The sequence below is a fragment of the Hemicordylus capensis genome, chromosome 4 (assembly GCF_027244095.1).
Source record: "Hemicordylus capensis ecotype Gifberg chromosome 4, rHemCap1.1.pri, whole genome shotgun sequence".
Taxonomy (NCBI): Eukaryota; Metazoa; Chordata; class Lepidosauria; order Squamata; family Cordylidae; genus Hemicordylus; species Hemicordylus capensis.
Window position 1 is genome coordinate 28,328,540 of NC_069660.1, and position 18,081 is coordinate 28,346,620.

Sequence of the window (18,081 nt, forward strand, 5' to 3'; positions counted from 1 at the left end):
TACCTACATGCTTGCATGCAGAAGGTCTCAATTCCCTCCCTGGCATATCTAAATAGTGTGCAGAGAGACTCCTGCCTGTAACCTTGGAGAAACCGCTGCCAATACTGTGCAGACAATACTGAGCTAGATGGACCAATGGTCTGTCTCAGTATAAGGCCGCTTCCTATGTTCCTGTTCCTAAGAGGGCAGGCCCTTGCATTGAGGAGCTCAGTGGTAGACCACCTGCTTTGCATGCAGAAGTTCTCATGTTCAATCCCTAGCATCTCCAGGGGTCACTGGGAGAGACTTCTGCCTGAAACCTTGGAGAGGCACTGCAGTGATGTAACAACGCTGATGGCGGCCCATGTTCAAATTGTTTGGCATTCCACTGCTGCTGTGGCCACTACCGCTATAGATAACCCTGCTCAACTGTTGCCTTCCCTCGTCTACCTGCTGCCCCCAGGCCCTGCCCTTGCTCACCTGCTGCCTCTGTGGTGGCTCCACTTATGGCCGGCTTGCTAAGCTTTCCCAGCTGCAGCACGGTATAATGAGATCATGGCCTGTCACCATGAATGCTCATTCATGCAGTAACTCTTTGCTTGGTAGTAAGGCAACGATTCTCAGACTTGGTTCCCCAGATGTTGTTCCCATCATCCCCAGGCACAACTGACCATTTTCTGGGGATGCTGGAGTTGCAGTTCAGCAACATCTGGGGGCCCAAGTTTGAGAACCCCAGCAGTAAGGTAATATCAGGTGGTACCTTTCTAGGAGAAGAAGAGAGCTGGTCTTGTGGTAGCAAGCATGACTTGTCCCCTTAGGCTAAGCAGGATCCACCCTAGTTGCATACGAAAGGGAGACTAGAAGTGTGAGTGCTGTAAGATATTCCCCTTAGGGGATGGAACCGCTCTGGGAAGAGCATCTAGGCTCCAAGTTCCTTCCCTGGCTTCTCCAAGACAGAGCTGAGAGAGATTCCTGCCTGCAACCTTGGAGAAGCTGCTGCCAGTCTGTGTAGACAATACTGAGCAAGATGGACCTATGGCCTGACTCAGTATATGGCAGCTTCCTATGTTCCTATTAGCCCACCGTAACTCTTTGAAGTTGAGAGAGGGAGTACACGCAGCCACCATAGTACTGACGTTTTGTTTTTCTAGCAGAATAGAGTTGCCAAATGGCCAGAACAAAATCAGCCTGACCTGCTCTTGTGCAAGACTCAGCAGGTAAAGCTTTTCTTGCCCTGGACATTATTAAAATTGCTGCAGATCAAATAGCTTTTAAAGAGACACCTAGAGGGGTGGATTCCAAAGTTGGTGATCTTTCTGCAGTGGTGTGGCAGCAGGATTTGAGGGTCACTGGGAATGGGATTCCCAGTGTCCTAGTGTCCAACTGGCATGCTAGTAAGCCAGATGTCAACAGCTGTGCCATTCCCCATGCTGATCACTGCTGATCCAAGTGTGCCAAGAGTAGGATCAGTATGGGAAAGTGGATACACAACAACCATTGTGCAAAACCAGTGACAGTAGCTCCAAACCACTATGATAACTGGGCACTTTCCAGATTGCATGCCACAACAGTGTCACTACTGTCCATTAAGTGTGCTTCCGTGCTACCTGTGTTTTGACATTGCAGTCCCTGTGCTGTCAGCAAGGTGCCGTTCACATTTCCAATGCCTTCTTTGGGATTTTATCCTTTCGCTTTAGTCCTACAATGTTGCATGTGCATCACAAATGGATAGCTGCATTTTACCTTTGTAGGAGGTTTTCACAAGCTATTTACATTTTCAAAATGATCCTACCAAACCAAAGCATTTTACTGCTGAACAGAGTGTAATCTGGAAAGCACCCAGGTGTTTCTTCTGCAAGGTATTTCCTGTTTTGCTTTCAATAATCTAAACATAGCTGAGGAAGGTGATTCCAAGAAGTGGTCCTAAGAATGACACTTCCTCCTGACCATGTCTCCCCCGCCAGTCTTTCCTTGTAGAGTGACTGATTGATTGATTAAGTGCTGTCAAGTTGGTGTCGACTCTTAGCGACCACATAGATAGATTCTCTCCAGGATTATCTGTCTTCAGCTTGGCCTTTAAGGTCTCTCAGTGGTGCTGTCGTAATCGAGTCCATCCACCTTGCTGCTGGTCGTCCTCTTCTTCTCTTTCCTTCAACATTTCCCAGCATTATGGACTTCGCATAATGTGTCCAAAGTATGACAGTTTGAGCCTGGTCATTTGTGCCTCGAGTGAAAATTCTGGATTGATTTGTTCTATGATCCATTTGTTTGTCCATGGTATCCTCAAAAGGCTCTGCAAACTAGAGTAAGCAGGCAAATGTGGTAAAAATCTGAGGTGTAACAAGCATGGTTTTGAGTTCTGCTATTATGTATGCTTGGCATTTAATATGGTGTGGCATCTGATGTGCAATCTGAGTTTCTTTTTTTTAAAAAGCCCTCTTGTGTCTCCTTCCCCACCAGCCTCAGTTCAGCAAAGGAGAACTGTATTTGGAAGCAAGCTGAACTGGACTTGGTGGTTTGCTATGTATAGAGTGATGAGGATGGGCTCAGTGAGAAAGCATCTGTTTTGCATGCAGAAGGTCCCAGGTTTACTCTCTGACATCTCCAGTTGGTTTTTCACACCCAGTTTTTAGTTTGCATCTCCTCCGGAATGGAGGGTGTGTGTTCACATATTGGCCAAATTTATCCCAAAGTCCCTGAGAGCTATTGGGGAACACTTCACATACAATTTGGGTTTTTCAGTGTGCGTTAGCCTGAATTATATCCAGGGTAAAAAAAAAAAATCCACTTTTTTGTTGGTTTTTTTCAGCAACTTTGAACTCGCAGTAAAGCCTCACAGTAAACCCACAGTAAAGTCTGCTGTCTGGGAAAGCTCCAGGTAGGGCTGGGAAATGGGTGCGTGCACAAAACTGGGTTGCCTGATCTGGTTTGAGTCTGGACTGGACTTGAACCGGACTAGGCATGTTTGGTTTTGTGCATCCTGAACCAGCCCCCGCTGGTTCAGTTTCGAGGGTGTTCATGGTTTTTGAAAAGAGATTGACCTGGCCACACAGAGGCCTATTGGGCAGCAGCAAAATGCCTGCTGCCATGGAGGGCAGACCCGGAATGGGCTGAAGACCACCCGAAACGGGCAATTTGGACAGTAACGGAGGCGGGGGGAAGGGGAATCTCCAGAGACCCCCTCCCCATGACCACGAAGAAGCCCCCCGGAGTAGTGGAAGTGAGCTATTTTTCTTTTCTCCTTAATTTATTTTTTGAACTTAGACGCCCCAGTTAGGCCTGGGATGTGTGTGTTTAGGCTCGATATTGAACCAAACCGGGCGGGGGGGCGGGCATTCGGTCCGATATCGAGCTATTGAACCTGTTCGCACATCCCTACTGGGAAAGACTCCTGCCTGAAACCTTGGAGGGTTGCTGCCAGCTGTTGTAACCAATACAGAATTAGAAGGACCAATGGTCTGGCTCAGTATAAGGCAGCTTCCTATGTTCCCATGACAATCTGAAAGCTCTGGTTTTCCTTTCTGACCTAGGTTCTACAGTAGCTCCCTAAATTTGCTCCACTTATGTTTTACATTTTATATCTGTGAAATCCTAACCGTGATTATCTCCCCATGTCAGCAACTTCTGCCTTTTAGACTGCTAAGGCAGAAAGGGCAGTGATTAGTCCAGGAGAAAATAAACACTTTGAGACTTCAGTTTAACCTTTCTGGGCCGAGTGAACTTCAGAAAGATATTTCTGCAATAATCTTTGGAGGCCTTCTTAACTCCTCCTTGGGAGGGAGAAATGAGTTTGACTAGAAGCCAGATTCTTATTTAATTAGGAGCAGTTGTAATGTGTTTTAGTGCTTCTTTAAATAATCAGATTCCCCCATACAGGCCTGAATGAGTGCATCATGGCAGTGCTCACAAGTTCCACAAATGCACATACATATGGGAATAAACTGCTAAAAGTAGCCGCTGGGATTATCAACTGAATGGTAGATCCAACTTCCCACACCCTCCACTAGAATAATGTTTCTATGCTAGTTCTGGGAGCTAAGAGAACAGGGCAAGAGAAGGAGTGGCAGAAAAGCCTACACTGTGGAGGGTCCTTCAGCTGTTCTGTTAAAAAATCAGTGGGCTTGGAATTCATGGTGGAGGAGGCAAGGTAGATTATACCAGTAGACAGCAGCATATATGCCTGTGTCTTTCTAATCCTTCTGATTAGCTTTTTAGCTGTTCCACAGCTTGTACACTTCGTTGTGCAAGTACAAACATGTTTGCACTAGTGCAACAGTAGTCTGGAACACAAGCTTCAGCCTTAAAGCAACTATTTAGCACAACAGCTTTGCACTAGTACTTGGTTCGTTTAGTTGACAGCTAATGAGACTGTTCTCATGAGCAGCCGAGACTAGGCTAGGGCAGCTAAGCCCAGGTTTGGCTGCCTGTGGGAACCACTGAGAGGTGTGTGCCCCTTGGTGGTGCCTCAGTGGCAAATTTGGCAAAGAGGCCGAGCTCTTAAACGAAGTAAAAGGAGTGAGATCTCCCTTAACTCTGTTTAATTGTCTGTGTGCCAGCCGGTGCTGAAACACTGATGGGTGCCTGCCCATCCCTGGGAGGATCCCCACAATGCAGTTCACCAGTGCATTGTGGGATTCTCAGAGGCCAGAACAACAGCCCTGTTGTTTGCTTCCAAATAAATAGAGCTTCACGAGTGTCTGTTCACTGGATCTTCCTTTGCTTGAGGCTGTACTGCTGATTTGGAACCAAAGTACGTAATCAGCACAGTAATGATGCTTCCGTGAGGACATGTACTGGTTTTCAGAGTGTAGCAGGGTCTTGTTGAGATCATTAATGCTTCTCTGAGGGAGGGCAGCATCCTCCTTGTCTTAAGGATGCAATTATTAGACCACTCTTGAAGAGGCCTGCATTGGATCCTTCAGAATTAGGCAATTATAGGCCTGTCTCCAACCTTCCATGGTTGGGCAAGGTGATTGAGAGGGTGGTGGTGTCTCAGCTCCAGGCTGTCTTGGAGGAAGCGGATTATCTGGACCCATTTTAAACTGGCTTTTCAGCAAGCTATGGGGTTGAGATGGTCTTGGTTAGTCTGTTGGATGATCTCCAATTAGGAATTGACAGGGGGAGTGTGACTCTGTTGATCCTTTTGAATCTCTCAGCAGCTTTCGATACCATTGACCATGGTATCCTTCTGGGATGCCTGAAGGGGTTGGGAGTGGGAGGCATTGCTCTGTCTGCAGTGGTCCCGCTCCTACCTCTCAGGTAGGTTCCAGATGGTGTCGCTTGGAGACTGTTGCTTTTCAAAACAAGAGCTCCAGTAAAGAGTCCCACAAGGTTCCATACTGTCTCCAATGCTGTTTAACATCTACATGAAACCACTGGGAGAGATCCTCAGAGGATCTGGTGCAGGGTGTTATCAGTAGGCTGATGACACCCCGATCTATTTGTCCATGTCAACTTCATCAGGAAAAGGCTTGACTTCCCTAAATGCCTGCCTAGAGGCAGTAATGGGCTGGATGAGAGAGAACAAACTGAAGCTGAGTACAAGCAAGAGGGAGGTACTCATAGTGGGTGGTCAAGACTTAGGAAGTGGTTTAGATCTGCCTGTTCTGGACAAGGTCGCACTCCCCTGGAAAGAGCAGGTACATAGTCTGGGAATACTTCTGGACCCAAACCTCTTCCTGATTTTTCAGGTTGAGGCAGTGGCCAGGAGTGCTTTCTATCAGCTTTGGCTGGTTCTCCAGCTACGTCAATTTCTGGAGATGAATGACCTTAAAATACTGGTGCACATGCTGGTAACATCCAGGCTTGACTACTGCAATACACTGTATGTTGGGCTGTCTTTGTACGTAGTTCGGAAACTGCAGTTAGTACAGAATGCAGCAACCAAGTTGGTCTCCAGGGCTGCCCGAAGAGATCATATTACACCCATTTTGAAAGAACTAGAGGAGAACCTCATTATTTGTGGAAGCGCTATTTTGCAGTTCTCCGTATCCACGGGTGTCTAATACTTATTTCCAGTATCTGTGGATATGAATAGGTTAAAACCCATGTATCTGTGGTTCCTGGAAGTGACCATGGAGGTCACTTCCAGCCACCATTTTGGCTTGAGGAGAGAGAAGGATACAGGAGAAGCCATTTTGTAGATCATTTTCTGAAAAAACCCCAGACTTTTTCCTGTGATTTTTTGCAGTTTGGGGGGCCATTTTACCCTTTGGAGAGTGCATGGGGTACCCGCAGAGCACACCACAGTATGTTTGGGGCCATTTTGAGGCTGTTTGGGGGCTTTTTTTGATTTCCCCCTCCACCCTGGAACCTAACCCCTCTTTTCCCATAGCCCTAATGCCTAGTTACTCGCGATTCTGTTACTCACGGTAGTAGGCAAGGAATGGAACCCCTGAGAGTAACAAAGTTCTCCTGAACACTGGCTGCCAATAGGTTTCTGGGCGCAATACAAAGTGCTGGTTATTACCTATAAAGCCCTTAATGGCTTGGGTCCAAGGTATTTAAGGGAATGCCTTCTTCTTCGTCAACCCCACCGCTTCTCACGATCATCTGGGGAGGTTCTGTTGAAGTTGCCACTTGCTTGGTTGGTGGTGACTTGAAACTGGGCCTTTTCTAGAGTTGCCCCGGGACTCTGGAACTCGCTTCCTAATGAAATTAGCGTTTCCCCTTCTCCGATTGTTTTAAAGAAGGAACTAAAAACATACTTGTTTAGTAAGGCTTTTAGTTTATAGTTTAAAAGTTTTGGTTATTAGAGCTTTTATCTATCTATCAGTATAATTCACGAAGACGGGCCAGGTGTGGGATGAGTGCATCGCAACTCTCGCAAGAGTTTGTGCATTTGGGTGGGAGAATGCGAGGAAAGTGGCGGGAGGGAGGGAGCCCAGCAGAGAGAGAAAGCTGCCGGTGGCCAAGCAGCAAAGAGTCCAGCGGCAAGTGGCCTGGCGGGGAGGGAGGGGAGCAGACTGGGTGGGGGCGGGGGGAGCAGGCAGGCATTGGGGACCAGAGTTTGGCGGCAAGTGCCCTGGTGGGGGGAGGGAGAAGTGGCCTGGTGGGGAGGGGGGGAAGCGGACGGGCATCAGGGACTGGAGTTAGGCGGCCTGGCGGGGGGGGGAGTGGCCTGGAGGGGGGAGGGCAGGAGAGACTGGGGCAGAAGGTGTGGGGAGGGGGGAACCGCCACCCCAAAGAGTGCACAGATGCTCCGTGCGGGTTCAGCTAGTTGTATTTTAAATGGTTTTAATTATGTTAATGTTTTAATGGTTTTTCTATTGTAAACCACCCAAGGACTTTTTATATAGGTTGGTATATAAAATGCACTAACTCACTCACTAGTCACATTAAAATGCACTAACTCACTCACTAACTCACTCACTAGTCACATTAGGAAGTGGCCTGAATACACTTTTTGAGCGTCAGCGAGTGGACGATGACCTCCTTTCCCTTCTTCTGCACTTTTCCAGAGGCAGAAAATACATCATAGCAACTTCAGCGTTGATAATTAAAAGATTTCTTGGCCACAGAATAAGAGAGAGGCTCCAGGAATGTATTCATTCCCCACACATCTGGCGTAATGGGAGCAATAACCACAAGGCCAGGCCTTTTATTTCTCCTTTTAATTGCTTGTTATGCAATGACCTTTTTATTAAATGGTTTGTTTATTTCAGCTCCAGTGATCACAGTGCTGGAATGATTTTTCACTGTTTAGCACCAAAAGTCAGCTTGTGGGCCTCATGGGAATGCCCTGCTAGCTGGTCCAGCAGTGATGGCACCAGAAAAACAAAGCGGGGGACACAGAAGGGGCAAAGTGCATTTATGGGTGGGCAAGCTGTGCCCCACATATTAGATTTCTGAAACAGACATAGGGAGGCACGTGAGGGGGAAACTACTTATCTGAGGCGGCCGGCCCTTTCCCCCTAATCTGGAGCCACCCTTGTGGGTCATATCAATAGGCCACTTGTCTGATCTATGATCGTAATAAAGTTTATTCTGTTCAATAGGCCATCAGTTCCATGATGTACTGATTCTGCTGAGCTATAGAGATCACGACAATTTTCCCCATTACACAGGTGAGGAAACTGAGTGCTTTTAGAGAGAAACTACATGTTATATAAATAAGCATGTTAGAAAATGTGGAAAGGTTTAACTAAAAAAACAACAACAACCCTCAAAATCATCTTCAAACAGCTGCAGATCTGACCAGAAAAGCAGCAACTAAGAAGGGATGCTTAGGTCTTCTCCAAATGGGGAGAGGCAGTATTGAATGGAAAAAGGCCAGTGGGAACAGGGCCAACCCTAGGATAAACAGTGCCTTGGGCGAGGAGTGCCTTAGGGGCCTCCCCGTGGTTAGTTTATCACAACCCAATAGATCCAATAATACCATAAATGGAAAAAAAAAGCATGAGAAATGAAATCTATAAACTTTGACTGTACAGTGGTCCCTCGACTTACAAACTACTCGACGTAAGTATTTTTCGAGTTACAAACGGCAGTTTTAGATCCGGTTTTAGATGCGGTTTTTTCGACTTACAAATTTTTAGATGGGGTTTCCTCGACTTACAAATTTTTAGATGGGGTTTCCTCGACTTACGAATTTTACATGCGGTTTCCTTGACTTGCCTGCCTGTTTACTGCCTGTTTATTCTTGAAAAGAAATGTTCCTGTGCAGTTTGCAAGCCTTACTGGGGGTCTGGGTCTTTTTTCTAGGCTCCGGAACGCATTAATCCATTCCCAATGCATTCCTATGGGAAACCGCTTTTCGACTTACGAATTTTTCGACTTACAAATGTGCATTCGGAACGGATTAATTTCGTAAGTAGAGGGACCACTGTATTATAAATTATAGAATCATATAGAAATGGTAATAGTAATAGATCATACAAGGTAAAAACGCTAACAAAACATAAGACACTCAACAACAACTAATCAAAAGAGAACTATGTCGTCCATGATATATGTTGACAGCAACCTGGTGATAAGTTGTTCCGATGTCCATGTATGAGTTCATATTGTCTCCCATGAACATCAACCATATCTTCATTGTAACTTCAAAACCATGCTGGAACAAATTTTTGAGTTCTCTTCATAAGAAAACTTCATAAATCCTCTTCATAAAGAACTTTATATCTTCTCTTTTGATGCAACACTTTCAAATCTTTTGCAACCTTCCTCCTCAAAAGTCCCAGAGACTTTTTATTTCTCATGCGTGTTTTTTTAAAAAAAAAGTTTATCAGTGTTGCCGAGCTGTGTGGCTTGTGCAAGCTCAGCACAGTTCCCCCTTGAGGTAGGAGCCATGAATGGCTGATGTCACACAATGCTCCATGTATGTTTGGTGCATTTTCCTAATGGAAGTTGTAAAAGTGCACACTTATGCAAATGCCAAAATTGCACAAGAGACTTGCACAATTGCATGGCTGTTATTTCCAATGGATGTGCAATCATACAGTAAAACTCTCCTTATACAACTGCAGTGTTTGGATAAGTTGTGCTTTTGCAACTTGCATTAGGAAGACACAGCAGCACCCACATTGCACTAAACACGTGCAGAGCATTGTTCAGTATGTATGTCAGCTGGTGACTGCTCAGCTTGCTCACTCCTGTCTGGCCCTGGGCAGGGAAAGGGCTAAGAATGCCCTCTCACCATCACTCTTCTTATCATATTTGCTGCCTTCGGAGGCTGCTTTTCATTTTTTAAAAAATCAAATAAACCTATCAGTGCTTTGTTATCCACATTTGCATGGAATGTGTATGTGCTTTCCATTCACTGTCTGGCCACATCTTCAAAGGAGTTTTTCTGTGCTGCTAGTTTGCTGCTGTGTCACTAAACCAGAAATGCCTGAATTAGAATGGGTGGTGGTTGTGAAGATGCTTCCAAGTCCACCTGCAGTTCATTCTGAATCTTCTCCCTACTGGGAGGAGCTTGTCTGGAACGCATCCACTGCTAGGCTCCAGAAGCCACATTTCTTTGGCAGTATGACTGAGAAAGGGTCAGCCCGGGCCCATAATTCTGCTGGTTTGGCTTTAGACTGAAAACGGAGGTTCTGCTCTTTCCAGGGGCGTAGCAGTGAGCCCAGAGACAAGATTTTAAAATGCCCCCCACCCCCCCACTGAAGCTCAACTCATGAAGTAAAGAAATCTTAAATGGTAACAAAAAGCATAATAAAATTTATTTATATTATATTATATTATATTATATTATATTATATTATATTATATTACTCTCTCTCTCTCCCCCCCCCCATGTGCCACAATAGAACATCATCCTAAATTATTTCTAAAATGGTTTTGTAAATTGTGGACGATGCAAGTCATTTAATGGTACTAGAGAAAGACATGCTGTTCTGGTAGCTCCAGGTCTTAACACCCACATCAGTTTCAGAGGATGAATACAACTGAAGAAAGCCCGGGCGGGTGTGCGACTGGGGGAGTCAGTCATGTGACTTGCCTCTGGGGGGGTCCCCCAAGGTAGTGAGCTCCCAGACAACTGTCTCCCCTTGCCCTATTGTAGTTACGCCCCTGGCTCTTTCCTCCGCTTGCCTTTTCTTTTGGTCACTTAATTATTTCCCTTTGCTCTTTTTCATTTCTCTTTATGTCTGGAATTTCTCCCCCTCCCGCTTTCTCTCTTTGGATTTTTCAGCTGTATTTATTTTTCATAACAAAAATAGGAGGAATAATTCCGGTGACTTTTAATATTGATCATCCCCATTTTTAAAGCCACCAAACATTATACGTCAGATATTCCTTTGCATACTCTAGTTTTTCTTTCTGTCATCCCTTCCCTCCCCTGTTTTGTCTATGTTTAAATTCCCTGCACATCTGGAGTAATGGCAGCAATTGCCACAAGGTCACACCTCTTAATTAATTAATTTTCTTTCTCAATTAATCTAATTAATTAATTGTTATCATTATTAAAATTGCTTGCTATGCAATTACATTTTTGGGGTGACGCTCTTAGGTGACCTGTTATTGCTGTCAACTACGGAGCTACATAGGCTCCAACTGAACCTATTTACCAGCCAGGGACAGCCCCTGTTTTCTGGAATCTGTCCCAGGTAAATCACTGTCTCGATTTCATCCCTAGAACAGGACTGCTCAACTTGGGCCCTCCTGCAGATGTTGTCCTACAACTCGCATAATCCCTGGCTATCGGCCACTGAGGCTGGGGATTATGGGAGTTGTAGTCCAAAAACAGCTGGGAGGCCAAAGTTGATCAGGCGTGCTCTAGAACAACTAGTTTGGGGGAGCAAATAGCAATAGCAATAGCACTTACATTTATATACCGCTCTATAGCCGGAGCTCTCTAAGCGGTTTACAATGATTTAGCATATTGCCCCCCAACATTCTGGGTACTCATTTTACCAACCTCGGAAGGATGGAAGGCTGAGTCAACCTTGAGCCCCTGGTCAGGATCGAACTTGTAACCTTCTGGTTACAGGGCGGCAGTTTTACCACTGCGCCACCAAATGGGTAGCAAAGAACATTATTTGTAGAGCGAGGATTTTGCCTGACTCCCTGCCTGCTTGCCAGCCAGGCTCTCATGAAGGGGCCACTGCATCTCCCACAACAGCCTAGAGCCAGCCCTGATCTTAAGGGATTACACTATTTACACCCACATTTCTAGCCACAAAACCTAGAAACTTGGGCTTTTAAAGAAAGAAAGGGGGGGACCCCAGGACATCTGAGGTCATAGAATCATTGAATTTCAGAGTTGGAGGGAACCTTGGAGGTCATCTAGTCCAGCCCTCTGCTCAGTGTAGGAAACTGCTGCAGCATCCCTGACAGACAGCTGTCCAGCCTCTGTTTGAAAATCTCAAAGAAATACCAGCAAAGAAATACCTACCATTAGCATGGAAGGAAAGACTACCCCCCACCAAAAAAAAAAAAAAAAGAGCTCCCTTCCCTTGCACTGTGGTCTCTGTCCAGAATCTCGCCCCCTCCACACTGCCTGCTGTGTCTGCATTTTAAAAAAAGAGAGAGATAAGAATACAATAACTCCTTTCTTGTCTCATCTCATTTGACCCTGAGAATATAAGTATATGCTCTTTTTCTTCCTGTATTTGGAGGACATGGGAGAACAGGAGCATTGCTGGATTGAGCAGTGGGGTCTTGTGTGTACATTCCAGCAGCTTATGTGCCTGTGTGTTTGTAGCTTTCTTCATACATTTGTGGATCAGTGTGGTACATGCTTACATGCACTGAAAGCAAGTCGGAAGTCCTGCCCTGACCTGTCACTCACTCTCTCTTCTGTGCCACTCACAGATACATGGGTATTTTCTGAAGAGGCCAATGCTGTGTCTGTGATAGGGGGTGCTTTCATGATGGGGATCCTCCCTATCACAGAAGCACTCGCCATCATGGATACAGCATTCGCCTCTTCAGACAAATGCCCTTGCATCCATGCGCATTGTGGGGGAGGGGCTGAGTGGCAGGTCAGGGTGGAATTTCTGACCCACTTTTGGCACATGTAAGTGTGTATCGTGTCAATCCACGAAGATGTGAAGAGGGTTTGTGAGGTTTTCCATTGCTTTCTGCTCACTGTTCAGACTGAATTTATATGTCTGTTGCATTTTGTGAGACACAACCCTGTGGTCTAAATTCTATGCACATTGGCACAGGGAATGCAAACCTCCTCCCCGCAGTAACAAAAGGGCCTGAGTGGTGATGGGAAACAGAAGAAGGAGCCAAAGGAGATCAAACTAGTAATGGGGGCTGAGAGCCAAAGTGGCCCAAGCTAGATGCTCTAATGAGAAAAGATGTTGTGCTCTGGGAGTGAAATGCTGCAAGTGACTAAGATTTTCAGCCTGGCACAGCAAAGCTGGATGGGGCAACTTTTGGAAAAATAAACAAGAGTCCTGTGTAGTGTTAGTGGCAGTCTGTGCCAGCCCGTTTGTATGTGCCCAGTTACAGAATTATGCAAAGCGCTGCCAGGCTGAAGGAGGCGGGGAATGAATAGTCTGACTTCATCTCTTTCTTCCCTTGACAGCTGGGCCATTGATTGAAAATTTTGAGAGAGACAGGCACTCCTGCCTTGCTGGGGATACTTGCTTGTAGAGCTGAACCTATGCCCAGAAATGCGTGCTGCTCCAGGGCTGATATGTTTTGTTTTGGTCGTAGCAGTAGTCCTGTTGTTCCAAGTAAATGGGCAGGAAAATAATTGACCGGCAGGGCAAGAGGTGGAAAATCAGACCACGCATAATAAGCAGATTTGCCTCCACAGGGTGACTGAAGTGTATTGGTCAGCTCTCAGACTGTGGCCTGCTTGGTAGGAGGAGCTGTAGCTCAGTGATAGTGCGCAGGCTTTGTGGTCAGAGGCTCATGTCGTGTGCAATGCTCCGTCAGCCTTGTAATGGAGCATTTGCACAGTTGCGCAAGAGGGCTCTTGCAGAAGCTCGCAAATGCAGGTGTGTAATAGAGGGCCATTATTTCCAATTGCACAAGTGTATTTGCATGATTCTGTGTTTTATGGCACATGCTTTTGCATAATTCTGTGTTCTTATGCAACTGCGCAAACACCCTGTTACAAGGCTGATGGAGTGTTGTGCAGTATGTGAGCCAGTAAGTCCAAGGTTAAGTTCTGGCATCTCTCAGTTTAATTCAGTTCTGGAATTCTGGCATCTCTGGAATCAGGTAGCAGGCTTTTAGGGTCCATATGGGTCAGATTCTGGAAGTGGTTGGGATCCAAGTTCACAGGTTGGTTGCTAGTTGGAGGGGCCAAAGGCAAGTAGTGTGGCTGAGGGCAGACGTGGATCAGTTTCCAGAAGTAGCAGTCAAAGGGGCAAGAGACAGATTGCATAGTCCAAGAGAAGCAGAAGTTCAAATCCCAAAGGCCAATGATATAGACAGGGCTGGTTTTAGGGTTTTGGGTGCTCTAGGTGAAGTTTGACTTTGTTGCCATCCCCTCCAGCCTACAAGTGCGGAACCTCGGTTTTAACTTGAGCCATGGAGGCTGCTAATTTGCTGGGTTAGATAACCAGCCTGTGCAGATGACCTGCGAATGACTAGCTCTTGCTGGTTTGGGGATACAGTGGGAAAGGAAAAAGAGTTGAGGAGTTCAGAGCCCGCCTGACACCTGCCCTTCCTCTATTGCTGCCACCTCCCTCCCTCATCAGTGCAGGCCCTGCTATCCTTGTCAACCAACCTCTCTTTCTTCCTGAGAGGCAGCTTTTCATGGCGTTGCAAGGAGCTTCCAGAACCAACCAGGCCTGACTGCAATCAAGCCAACAATTGTGTGCATCACTTGACTTCCTATTTTGGATCTGGGCACTTGAGAAACCAGGATGGAGGCTTCCATCTGAGCAGCTGCAGCTGTAACAGTGCAGGGCAAAGCAGGCAGGGAACTGGGACAGAGTGTGATGAGGAGGAAAGGAGGAGGAAAACAAGCCTGAGACCAGCTAAGAGGCCCTGTCCACTCAACGTCCACCTATGGCACCCCTCACAAATTGATGTCCTAGGTGACTGCCTAGGTCTGTCTAGTGGATGGGCCGGCCCTTGATATAGAAATGTATTTACCAGCCAGGCTTTTTCCTCTAGGAAATAACAGAAAATCTTCAGGAAATGCAGTTGATGGACCAGTACAATCATGCCCCAGTCTTTGCACAACACTCCCACAGGTCCCTTTTTAAATGACAATCATGTCAATTTGTTGGTAGGGAGAAGAGATTGCTTTTCTGAAGGACAGGTGTTCTCTGCCTTGAGTCCCCAAATGTTGTGGTATTTGTGAAAATCTCAAAGCAGTCACAATGGCAAAACATGGGTATTTTCTAAAGTTCAACATTTATGAGTTCTTGGGAAATGTAGCAACTTGAGGGTGAATGGGCAGGTCATGTGCAGCAAATGAGAAATAATGTACAATGAGACAATTGTGTGGAAGAGCCAAAGCTCAGTGATGGAGCATGTATGTGGCATGCCGAAGGTTCCAGGGTCAGTCCCTGGCATCTTCAATTAAAAGGTTTTTCTTTCATTTCCATTCATATCTCTGTGTAACTTTGTTCTTTTTTCCTGCAATAATTTCAATAAAGATCATGTGTTAAAAAACGAACAAGTGGTGAGAAAGACCCTGCCTCACTTTTTCAAGAGGTCCGAATCAAATGGACTAGATGGACCGATGAGCTGATGCAGCATAGGACAGTTTTTGGTTTTCTTAGGCCCTAGTGTTGGATGTAGAGCCGAATGTCTTCTGTACTTCCTGTCTTGATGTATACATTTTCCCTTTTATTTCTAGAGGCAACAGACCTGCTAACCAAGAATCATGTCGGTGAAACTAACCTTTGTCTCTCCAGCTGATGGGGGAAGGATCAGCAGGAGCTGCTCCTTTGCTGGATTCAGCAGCAGCACACACAGCCGAAAGTTATCGTAAGTCGAAACAACAAGTAAATACAAATTCCTTCCCACCTTCCATTCCTCTACCTTGTGCAGTTCCAGTTGTTTAGGGCCAAACTAGAGGAGACATTGGAGATCCATGATCAAATCTCCAGGGTTTTTCCTCCCAGTTTTGTTTTAAGCAGCAACTGCTAGGACCCCTCCATTTGGTTTGGGAATACTGAGGGAGGAGCGGGGGTTAATCTTTTCTCTTATGCCATTTCCTTGATGTGACTCCTCACCATGAAGCTATTTGCCCTCTAAGGAAAAATATACAGTTATACAAATTTAAGACATAGGGGCTATTCTCACGATCAGCAGAGCCTAGCCTGATTTTGGCTGATTGTGTAAACCACCGGGCTCGCAGGTGAGCCCAGTGGCTTACAAGTGGCTAGTCCGCTTTTTTAGCCCTCCCCTTAGCCTGGGTTTGCGGAGCAAGGGCTTAGCCCGCTCTCCCCGCGCACTCTCAAGAACCGGGTCTCACAGATCGTGAGACCCTGCTCATAGACTTAGAGGCGGTTCCCACAATCAGTGGGAGCCGCCTGGGGAGGGTTTGTGGGGAGAGCGGGCTTAGCCCGCTCTCCCTGCAGATGAGCAGTTAGTCTGCTCCAGAAGGCCGCAGCGGCTGCCCACATAACTGCTGGCTCCTTCACGGAGCCGGTGGGGGCTGGGGAGTTCGGGGGCCATGTGGCCTCCGGAAGCTCCAGCATGCCCTGCACGAGTGCGCAGGGCATACTGGAAAGTACCCCGAGCCAGGAGGCTGCTTTTGAGCCTCCTGGTCGGGGGTCTACTCGTGAGTATTTGCACTGCGGAACCTCGCCGCGGCAACTCACGATTGCAAAAACCAGGCTTGCGGAGTGCTCTCTCCGCAAACCCGTTTTAAGCACCAGGCTGCTTAAGCGGGTAACCCGCTAAAGAACCACCAGGCTCGCAGCCGAGCCTGGTGATTCACACGATGGTAGAAAATTGGGCTAGCGGAGGCTAGCCCGATTTTCTACCATCTTGTGAATAGCCTCTAAGAGTATTTACTTGTGTGTAGCAATAATGACTTAGTGTGCAAAACCAACGTGTTGGCTCGAAATATAGGTGTTCTTGCGGATTAATTCTCATGTGACCTGAAACATATCAGATTAAAGCGTAGTGCATGTATGGGCCATTCACACAACCAGGCGGGAGGGGGAGCGGGCGGGTGGAGAGAAGGCTGCAGGAATCTTACCTTCCCCCCAGAGGAGCCATGGAACGTTGGTAGGAGCGCGAACTGCACTCCCAGAAGATCCGCTGCTGTGCCAGGCAGGGCGGCGCTCCAGAGGCCAGGATGATGTGTCCCGGCCTCCAGGTATCCCACAATGCACTGTGCACCAAGCGCAGTGCATTGGGGGATCCTCCAGGAGACATCTGCTCTAGGTGCCCGTCTCTGTGTCTCCTTGGGCTAAACGTAGCCTGAGGAGACACATGATCCCGGAGCCTGTGTTAATGGTGCGATGGCGTCGTTAACACAGGTTAAAAGCCGGGCTAAAAAACCAGGCTAGGCAGTGCTGCCCCTCCAGGATCTGGCCCAATCCTGGCGGTTCTCACGTATAGCCTAACCGGGGCTAGGCTGCACGTGAAAACAGCCTTGTAGATTTGCAGAAAAGTGGTAGTTGTGCCCATATGGTAGTTGTGCCAGTAGGCACCCCCAGCCACCTGAAACCTGTCAAAAGAAAATAAATCTGAGGCATATACAAGCTGCAGTTTTTGAAATCTCTCCTGCTATGGACTGTAAGAGCTCTGTCTTCAGTATATTGCTACAAGACCTTCCTGTTCATCGGTTCAGGTGCTGAGGTTCTAAATAATGGTTATGCATATTCCTGTTAACTGTGCAACTTTTTAAAAGGGGTGGCTCACTTATATTAAGCAGCAGGAGAGCAACTGTCCCAATTCAGCCCAGCATAATGTCTCTCCAGTAGCTGTTGCTGATCTCTCTCTCTTGTGTGTGTCTCTCTCTCTCTCTCTCTCTCTGTGTCTGTGTTTTATTTAGATTGTGAGCCTTTTGCGGGGCAGGGAAATTTTTCTCATACCTTTTGCTTTGTAAGCCGCTTGGAAAAATTTCTTGTTGAAAAGCAGTATATCAATATAGTAAAATAACAACATTCCAACTCCTTAGATATTGGGGGGGGGGAGTGCGAGCATGCAAGGCCTGGGCAAGATGAGGTTGTGTGCCGTTTGGGGGAAGGGATTCGGCAGAGGAGGGGCTTGAGACTTTTTGATGGGAGTGGAGAGGCTGCTAAAATTAGCAGTGCTATTGCAGTTTTAGTCAACAAGTGTTAGTGTGCTTGAATGTTGTGCGAGAGTAGTGTGCACAAATCTGGATTATATGAGGAGTACAAATGGGTGCATGTGAGTCCTTGGGCTAGTAATTGCCTCCCATCCTAGCCTACCTTGCTGGGCTGTTGTGAGAGAGAGTGAAGAAGGAATGGGCACATAGAAGGTGCTGTGCATACCACAAAGCACATCCATACTTCAGTTGTCTATTGTGATGGACACAGGAAGCTGCTTTATATCCTGAATCAAACTATTGGTCCATCTAGCTGAGTACTGTCTCCACTTACTGGCAGTAGCTCTCCCGGATTTCTGACAGGGTATTTTTCTCAGCCCTACTTGGAGATGTCAGGGATTGAACTTGGAATCTTCTGCCTGTAAAGCGTTGTTATTAAGAATATGTATATGCTGCTTTTTAATGGAAGTTCCCAAAGCAGTATACACAGGGGC

The 18,081-nt window shown here is 46.7% G+C and overlaps 1 protein-coding gene across 4 annotated transcripts in view; it reads left to right on the forward strand.

Annotated features, from left to right (window-relative positions):
• The window catches only part of RIPOR3 (RIPOR family member 3), a 156,868-nt gene that overhangs the window by 55,639 nt on the left and 83,148 nt on the right, over positions 1-18,081 (forward strand). For 2 of the 4 annotated variants that reach the window (XM_053250823.1, XM_053250825.1), the window contains exons 2-3: positions 7,977-8,045; positions 15,197-15,327. In XM_053250823.1, the coding sequence (XP_053106798.1) occupies positions 15,224-15,327 (104 nt within the window). In that variant the 5' untranslated portion in view covers positions 7,977-8,045; positions 15,197-15,223. The remainder of the gene's footprint in view (positions 1-7,976; positions 8,046-15,196; positions 15,328-18,081) is intronic. The other 2 variants (XM_053250826.1, XM_053250824.1) reach the window with 1 other exon arrangement.